A 10,352-nucleotide genomic window follows, 5' to 3' on the forward strand; every position below is an offset into this window, starting at 1 on the left:
AGACAATTTCCTATAATGATTTCTTTTCGATGACTATTAATAAAAGTCAGGGAAAATCTTTAAAGCATGTTGGGATATATATTTCGTCGCTAGTGTTTTCACATGGTCAGTTGTATGTTGCAATTTCAAGAGTTAATTCTAGAAAAGGATTAAAAATATTGATCATCGATAACGACGGTGAAGATACAACTAAGACTTCGAATGTGGTCTATAAGGAAGTCTTCCGTAATATAACATAATTTTCTTTGTATGAATATTTATCCAAAATTATTGTTGAACTATCGTTTAATGTTACTCAACTTTTTTCATATACCTTACATTATTGGAATTATCATATCTTATTTAATCATTATATATCTTACAACTAATCAGATTCGTGCACCGCACGAGTCGATGTTCTAGTTTATAAGAGTATTGGATATCGAATCCTAAACACTTTATTTATTTTAAAGGTGAAATTTTATAAACTAGTTAATCGACTAAAAAACAATGATCTCCTAGTTATATATACTCTATCCGTACCAAAATAAATTACTAAAATGAGATAAAAACTTGTTCCAAAATACTTGACCAACTCAATTTTCAATGCAATTTAGCAGATAATAATAAACTAAATTTATTATGCGATTAAACTTTGATAATATCATGAGAGAGTATCATCAATCCATGAATTTGCATTCCATTCCATGATCTGCATACAAACATAATCGCTTCACCAACCACCGTCTATTTCTCCTTCTTCCTCTTCCATCCTCCATTTCTCTACGGCAAAGTCAGTGATTTGGTGGTGATGAGAACCGGTGATGGCTGTGGTGGTGAACAGCGTGACGGGGGTAATGGCGTGGTGGCGATGATGGACGGAGTGACGGCAGCGGATGACGGACGAGTGGTGGTTGCAGCGAAGAGATAGAAAGTGAAAGAAGAAGAAAGGAATTGGGTTTTTACTAAATTATCCTTAACTAAAGGGGTATATTTGAATTTTAAATTACTAAATTTTATCTTTTTTTATCATTAACTCAATATTATAAAATTCAGCACAGCTATTTGGTACCAAAAAAGTCAAAAAACGAAATGTGAGAAAGAATGTGCTGCACATGTGCTGTCTCCACATAAATCATGGTTTGGCAGAAATCAGAGTCGGTAATGGCTCATAAATTGCACTTCGTGTATTTCGTTGGTTTGACTTTTCGTATTAATTATCATTTTCCTATAAAATTTGCTATAGAATATATGTTACTTTGAGGTGTTGCATTTGATTGTGAGGAATTAGGATGTCAGCCTAGCTGAAATGTCTTCTTCTTCTACAATACCATGTAACTCAATTATTTTACTTTTTTTTTATTTGAAAAAAAAAACACATATTTTACATAAAGTAATATTTTAACTAAAAAAAACATTAGGATATAATAGTGGAAAAAATTTGTCCAAAAAAATGTGTAATAGTTTACCCAAAACGCCAAAGACCAATATCATATAGACTCGTTTTGCATATATTGCATACATATTCCTCGCATTTTTTAACCTATAAAAAACACACAAAAGAAAATTACAAAATTATAAATTGTTTATTCCTACAAAAGCTATAAAAACAAAAACTACATTAAGAACCATGAAATACAATCCAATGTAATAAATATTGATCCAATATATAAAGGGGGCCGGTGACGATAAATCAATGTCATGTGATTATTTCATTCCTTATATGCCTTAGCAGCATCAATAAGTGTACTCTTCATCTTACCAACAATGTCTTGCATTTGTTCCCTAGAATGTAATGGTGCTGGATACACACAAATACAATCCAAGCATCCATCTCTTATGGTATCAAAAATAGCAATAGATGGTCCCACACCATGAATAGAAGCACATCCCATGTAGTCCTCAACACCAATCTCTCTTTGCTTCTTCCCACTGTTGTCGATCACCGTGTCCTCGAACACTGACATGATCGACGTTCGTAAGGAAGAAGATGGTGTTAAACCTGGATTTTCTATGGCTTTGCACATAAGGAAGTTTAAGTCTTCCATATCTGAAAAATGTTTGTTATTTTTCTTTGAGGTTGCAAAAGCTCCGTATGTTTTTTTTGCTAGCTCCCATATAGTTTCTCCTCCTTTTATTTCGTGGGAATTGAGAATGGCAGAGTGGTAAAAACCTGAATATTGATAGAAAATATTTTGTTAGTTAGATACAAGGCCAAATTTAGTAAATATTCATGAGTTATATTATCTAATTAGATATTTATGCACTCAAAATTATATATTGCAAAGGTAATTTTTGTGGGTATGTAGTAGTGCCTTTGTGTGGATAAGACAAACTATCGTTTTTGCGCTCAATTGCAGAGACTAATTTTCTCAAAGTAACTGAGATTCATGTAAAGAATTGAACTCTCCCAATAAATATTACTCCGTACACACCGATCAGAGATCGAACTCATGACCAAATGGTTAAGGATCCAAATATTTATCATTTATGTCGCACCATCATGCATGTTAGTTGAATTCTGCATTTCAATGCAAAACAATAGACATTGCACAATTTAATGCACCAACATGTTAACGATTCCAATTGCAGATATCGAGAATTAGGCAGGAGAAGGTTTTGTCTTTTTCGAATTCAAACTCAATTCACTTCGGGCATCCACCGATTTTATTTTGCTTTGGTTGGTAGAAAGCATCCACTGATTTTCCATTGGGTGAAAAGTAAATTAATTGTAATTTCATATTCGATGAAATTTAGGTATCACTCTTCCATCCCATTCACCCATGAATTTGAATTATATTTTTATAATAAAAGAAATTAAATATCCAAAATTATCTTAAAATAGGGGATCAAAACTTCAAAAAATTGAAAATAGGGGACCAAAACTGCATTTAAGCTTTTTCTTTTTTAATAATTTGACAATATGATTTTCTTTTTAACAAAAAATTAGAAGAAAGTGGGAAACAATTTGTATAAGATTAAACTTAAATATAGAAATGAAGATATGAATGTAATTGAAGAGATTGTCCAAGATATTCTATAAAAATATAATTTTGATACGCGAGACAAATTCTGGAATGAATTACGAGTGTGTATTAATGTCTCGTGCCATTAATTTGTCATGCGCTCTTGTCTTTCGAAATCGAAGAAAATTCAAACTAGAATATAAATTCAAACAAATTAATATATATTTTTTTAATAAATATAAAATTAATTATTTTTAGTTAACAATTGCATCTTTTTTTTATGAAATTAGCTAGCAAATGCTTGTTCATCCTTTTTATTTACTAGTTTATTTCTTTTGCAATTTTTTTATATTGGTCATGTTAAACAGTACACTTGGTGTACTTGTTAAGCATATTCAAAACAGAAATAAAACATAAAGTTAATGTTGATAAAAACAATTTTTTACACTTTCAATACATTGAATGCACGAATTTCAAGATAAAATTTTCTTATTTATGTGCTTAATCAGTCAACCGGGTGCACTGTGTGCTATTTAACATTTTCCTTTTTATATAAATAACAAATGTTTGTAATGTCGCAATCCATGATTCAGTAGCAATCATGGTGATAAGGAAGTTCCTGCCCAGGGGCGGATCTATTCAGGTGTGAGGGGGTGCACCTGCACACCCTGGACCTTGGATATTTAGCCCAGTTATTCTGTTTATTGCAATTTTGCACCCCATGAAATTTTCAATTTGCACCACTTTTGCACCATTGGATTTGGCCCATGATTATCTCAGTCACGCGTCAATTAATGCTCACTTAATGCAGAATGATATGTGGATCTGACTTTTTATTGTTTTTAATTGTTATAAAAGCCAAAATGCATCCCCATAGAGGATCGAACTGATGCCCCTCGGGTAACACCGTAACAATGAAGTGCTTTTGTCATTCAACCAAAGTAATAGACTTATTATTTCGTTGCATATATTTTTATTATACCCATAACTTTCTATTATGTTGCTTAAATATATTATATATTTTTTTATTTTGTATCTAAATACTAACTATACTTATACTTATGATAAATAATTGTTTAATATTTATATTTTTCCTATTTAAATTTTCAAGTAATAATGACTAAAATTTACTTAAATTTTTTTTTGACTTAAAATTTACTTAAAATTTGATGTGGTTATTAAAATTAAAAAAATTTAATATATATTTTAAAATTTATTATTTATTTAATAATTATTAATATATATATATATATATATATATATATATATATATATATATATATATATATATATATATATATATATATATATATATATAAAAGTTTGCACCCACTGACTCGGGGTCCTGGATCCGCCACTGTTCCTGCCTACTACGAGTATGTGAGAATTAAGAATATAGTATAGTATATTTGACAAGACTTCCTTTCATTTTCATGCATTTGTAGAATAGATAATTCAAAAGGTGGTTTATTTATTTTTATACAAAAGTTTCTGTTTTAAACAATGCTCTAGACATTTTTTAACATTAATATATAGGTGAATTCTTCGGTACACATATTATGTGGATGTGTACCGGTACACCGCTGATGTGGTTAACATGTAATATAGTAATTAATGCAGATTTGTCAAAAAAAAATAAATAATGCAGATTTTGTTTCTTTATTAAGTTTTTTTATAGTAAACACTACTTTTTAATATTGGTAAATGTATCCTTCCACAATAAATCAAATCATGCATCATATCTTTCAACTTATATATGAATTTCAACAAATTCAAATATTTTAATATTATTTTAATATCTTATAAATAATATTATTTTAGTATTTTCTTAAAAATTAAAATATGATTTTAATAACTTTTTTAATTATTCAAACAAAAAAAACTATTAAAATTATTAATATGATTGATAACTACGATTTTAATATTTCAATATTATTACCTTTCAATTTTTTTTAATATTATTAATTTATAAAGATTAATATTCATTTACCACCTAATCATTAGTGCATATAATTATTAAAAAATATTTATTTTTTAGTATAAAAAACTTAAATTTTTTAATATGTTTATATATTTTATTGTTTATATATTTTATTGTAATATTGTTAATTTTTAGTGATTCGTTATATTTTACAGGGTTAAATAAGTTTGTTAACAATACAAAATTACTAAATTTAATTTTTCATCTTCATAAGAAAATGTCATGTTTTGATCCCCACAAAATGTTTATGCATGCAATTATGGTCATGTTGTAAAGTTGATGTATAGCGCATTATAAAAAATTTGTCCAAAAGTAAGGAGTACAAAATTTGATTTATAGGTCAAAATATTTGTTACTTTTATCTTGATATTTTGATTTAGAAAATTCATATTTAATTCGTCTCATATTAAAAAATACTAAAGTTTTGTAAATGAACTTTTGATATTGTTCTAGACATGCTTGATTGTCGAAATTTAAATTCATAAGTTATTGTTAGTCCAATTAAGTGATATTGAACGACTTGATTGAGAAAAATTGAATTCCTTAATAAACTATGTATAATTAATTAAGTTTGCATATGAAACTATGTTTCAAGTTGAAGGGTTTGATCTAAATTTTTTTATTTTTGTTGACACAATTGACATTATTAGTCGAGACTTAATAGTCATTTCATTTGAACTATGTTTTTTTAAGTCATAGTTAATCTAACTAGTCAAGGTTGAATTGTTTGATTTTAGAATTTGAATTCTTAGGTGTTTCTCATTCCCACTTGGTCAAGTTGAATAGTGAGATTGAGAATGTTTGATCTCCTTAGTTCCTTTCCGTCTAATTGGTTGTGACTTAACAATCATTTCATAATAACTAGGTTTCTAGTGTAATAATTCGTCCAACAATATGAGATTGAATTGTTAGCTAGAATGTTGAAATTCAACTTTTTAAGTGTTTATCATTTCAATTAGGTCAAGTTGAATAGATTAACTGAGATGAATTGATTCCCTATGTCACAATTGAGAAAATTAGTTGAGACTTAACACTCGTTTCATATGAATTACGTTTCTTTAGTCATAGTTAATCTAACTAGTTGATGTTGAACTGTTACATTGTCGACATGCAAATTCTTAAGAGTACTTTTACATTTCAATTTGGTCAATTTATTTTTTTAGTTCTTATCGGTAGAATTGGTAGCAACTTAATAATCTTTTTCTGATAACTATGTTTTTGTTTCACATGTAATCCAATTAGTTGACATCGAAATGTTATATTACTAAAAATTTAAATGTCATGTGTCTCGTTTCAATTAGGTGGTATTAAATTGTTTGAGAAAAAAAATTAAAATCAAACACGTAGAATACAACTGAAGTTGTCCTTTAAAGTCTCATAAGTTTTAGCAGATCAAACGCACCCTTAATCATAGTTGGTAGAATTACTCTTTTTTTTTTTTTTTTGAGAATCACACACTATATGAAAACCTCAATTTTCTAATAAAACTTGTTGAGGGCTTAAGTAAGAAAAGTCCTCAAACTTATTAGGGGGCTTCTATGGTACATATGAAAAAATTTAATCTACCGGTACATTAGATCAATTAATTAATAAATTAATAATTATTTATTAAATCAAAAAATTATTTGCCGATTATTGTATTTCAGAGATAATAATTTCATAAGAAAAGACACAATTTCAATGTTTTATAAGCAATACACAAACGTTTTTACATTTTTTCACAAAAAAAATCAATATTGACTATTATGAGTGATAATTTTTTTTATTTTTTTTATAATTTTGATAAATAGTATTTAGTTATTATAATATTTTAAATGATAAAAAATGATTTCTTTTGGAAAAATATTCATTTACCTAATAATTTAATGATTTAATATATCGGAAAAATATTCACTTACCTAATAGAGGTCTGGATAGGGTTCAATTTGAAAGCGACTCGCAGGTGTTGACTGAAACTATTCAAACGAGGCGTAGTGGTAATTCGGAATTTAGTTTAATTGTTGCTGATATTATCCAAATTATGTTATCGTGTATAAACTTTGAAGTGAAGTTTGCTAGGAGACAAGCAAATATGGTTGCTCATTCACTTGCTCGGGTGGCCAATTCTTGGGCTAGTTTCCGTAGATTTGAGATTATTCACTTATGTATTGAACATTTACTAGTTAATGAAAGACGTTAAGTTTGTTTGATTAAAAAATAAAAAAAATTGAAGGAATATTTATAGTAAAGGGTAATTTTGATAGAAACTCTCAAATATCTCAAATATTGCACAAAAAAAAAATATTTGAGAGTTTCTACAAAATATATATATATATATATATATATATATATATATATATATATATTCGAGAGAGTTTTCAAAAAAATAAAGTACCGTATATATAATATTTGAGAGAGTTTTTAAAAAATATATAACATTTGAGTTATTTGAGAGTTTCTACCAAAATTACCATTTATTACAAATATTCGCTCACCTCCACTTCCCTCCATCTACTTCGAACCAAACATACCCTAAAGGAAAATGTTACTTCACCCGATCCTATATATAAGAAAAAATTTATTTTTTTAGATTTATTGTAAAATTGATGTATTTAGATAACATTATAGTCTAGATACATCAACTTTACATTGAATTTAAAAAAAAATTTTTTCTTATATAAAGGATCGGAGGGGGTATCTAGTAAGGATTTTTTGATGCAAGAAAGAGAAGAATGATACCCACAACCTAAAACAAAAAAATCCAACCGCAAGAAATTGAAAAACCTCGAAATTGCATATATGAAATAAAAATATGAACTTTACGAAAAAATGAAAGAAATGCTTCAAAACGAGTGGTGCTATAAGTATAAAAAATAATAGAAGTTGACGAAAAGCAAAAAAACACACATATTAAAACCCTTTTGTCAATTTCACAAAAAAAAAAAAACCATTTTGAAATTTTTGTAAATTAAAAATCTCATCTCATCTAAAACATCTCATCTCTCTCTCTCTCTCTTTTTTTTTTTACAAAACATCTCTTTATTTTGACAAAAGACAATTTAGGAAATTTCTTTAATTTCCATTTTAAAATTTTTGTAAATTAAAATAGTAATTTAGGAAATTTCTATTTAAAGAAGTATTGAAATGACATGTTAAATTATTATTACATGTGGACCAATTAAAATTATACATCTTAACAGTGTACCGGTACACGTCCACATATGATGTGTACCGGAGTGCTCACCTAATATATATTGGTTTATCTTAAAATAATACTCCGTCTCTATCTGAATTTAATTATATAAGCAAAGTATGCATAGATTTGTCTCAAACTATATGGTAAAAAAAATATCACACTTATATAGAAAAATTAATATGTGATAATTTAGGGTATTTTTTGTATATTAATTCCATGAAATAAGTTGCATGGTAAGATATAAAATAAATATATTGGTTATGAAAAAATAAGAGAGAGGGAGTAAATTAAAAGTAGTTTTCACTTATAAGTATAAGTAAAAAGTTTGCTGGAAAAAGATAAATGTTTAGGTTTTTTTTTTTCCTTTCTTATAATTTGAGACAAAAAAATGAGTTGTTTTCACTTATGTTTTAGTACGGAAGGAACAGGTCAAATCTTTCATGATTCTTTCATACATGATTGAGTTTCGAAAACTTGTTGATAGATATCCTTCATCGGAACTGAATTTTTTCGGGATTATACTTTTGATATTGTGACAATGCAAGACTAGCTCTTGATTTCCAAGCACGAAGTTACAGAATTTGGAGATATAATCATTGTAAATCTATTTTCTCATTATTATAAAAACTCTAGTTTTGAGGTTGTGAAGAGAAGAACAAAATGAAGTATCCATAACCTTGCTAAGCTGATTATAGAGAAATGAAATTTTGAGCGCATAGCTAGTAAAAAAAGTACGAGTACTATAAATAAGAAATTAGAAACATAGATGTGCAAATTAACATAAAACTAACCGAAATTGTCAGAGAGACGAGATTGGAGAGTAGATCGACAATCAGTGAGTGTAACGATCCCATACTTCTTGGAACCACGTTTTGAGCTATGGCCGGCGATCATTCCCGCAGCACTCATTACCCCGCACACTTTTATTCCATTCCACGCGCACCCCTTTCAAGTAAAAATACATAAAAATGTTGATATTGTTAGACCGAACATCAATTTAAACTAAAAAATTTGCAATTATATATATGTTAATTTTAAGTGTTGTTTGTCACATCCTCTATAAAAAAATTAATTATGTTAATTAAGGTGCTTACAGCTAGAACCCCCTTGGTGTCATCTTGGTTAAGTTGCAACCTCACAACTTGTGAAAACCTGGTCGTTTTGCTATCATTAAATTTCAAATTCGTTAGCTTAAAGGAGTTAAGTGAGTAACCAAGCACGTTCAAACCACGCGCCAGCAAAGGCTTCTTTGTTTTCTCACGAGGTACAAGATCCTCAATAGCCAAACTAACTTTCTTATCATTTTGATCTTCACTAACGATTTCTTCTTTCTCTTCCATCAACTCAAGCAACTCTCTCAATAGCAACACCGCAGTTGTACGGTCACACGCAGCGACGTGGAGTCGCAGCGCAATAACCCAAACGTTATTCGGCAGAGCATAAATGCTGCCGAAAAACATTTCATTTGAGTTAAGTGCTGCATCGCGCCACACACTGTCGTTGTTGAGTTCTAGTTCTAGGATTTGTTGGAGAGGAGAGATCGTAACAGCGTCATTTGGTTTGTTTAGGTTTAATGAGAGATCATGAATTTTTAGTTGGAGGAAGGGTGTGGGAGAGGTGAGAAAGGAGAAGGTGGATGTGTGTTGGAGAAGAGTGGATTTGAGGATAGGATGGGAATTTTGGAGTTTGTGGAGGGCCTTTTGGAGACGGTTTATGTTTGGGAGTTTTGAAGTGCGTAGTGTGACGACGGCGATGCCGGTGCCGCCTTGAACGGCCTTGCACCAGCTGTATTCTGTGCCGCCAACAGTTCTACCTTTGGGTTCGGACATGATGGAATGTAGTTGGATATGTGTGCTTGATGGTGAAGTATTTATATTTCCTTCATGCATTGTTTGATTGAGCCAAATATTGAAAGCAAGCTTATAATGATCATTAATTATTAGGGTAACCTAAAAAATTGTCTCAATTACTCCATCTAGTCATGTTAACATGTGTTTTTAGAAAAGGATTTCAAAAATAAGGGTCTAGTGACAGGATATGATATAAAACAGGATAAGGATAGGATATGATAACAGCAAGATAACAGTTATACTAAGTTATCCTGTGTTTTGTGCACACAGGATAACAAACATGATAACTATTATATTTTGTTTTTAATAGCTCATAATAATATGATAAGATATATAACATATTTAAATGACAAAATTACTCTTGTAAAACAATTGTCATTTTTTTAAAATTATTTTTGTAA

General features: G+C 28.9%; 1 protein-coding gene across 1 annotated transcript; it reads right to left on the bottom strand.

Moving 5' to 3' along the window:
• Window positions 1–1,378: 1,378 nt before the first annotated feature.
• Window positions 1,379–9,998, bottom strand: LOC123903250. The gene is made up of 3 exons (XM_045953197.1): window positions 9,196–9,998; window positions 8,893–9,046; window positions 1,379–2,152 (listed from the first exon to the last, which is right to left on the bottom strand). The coding sequence occupies exons 1-3, from the start codon at window positions 9,988–9,990 to the stop codon at window positions 1,692–1,694; spliced, it is 1,410 nt and encodes a 469-aa protein (XP_045809153.1). The 5' UTR covers window positions 9,991–9,998; the 3' UTR covers window positions 1,379–1,691.
• Between the last annotated feature and the right edge of the window lie 354 nt (window positions 9,999–10,352).

Source organism: Trifolium pratense, linkage group LG1 (genome assembly GCF_020283565.1).
Source record: "Trifolium pratense cultivar HEN17-A07 linkage group LG1, ARS_RC_1.1, whole genome shotgun sequence".
NCBI lineage: Eukaryota > Viridiplantae > Streptophyta > Magnoliopsida > Fabales > Fabaceae > Trifolium > Trifolium pratense.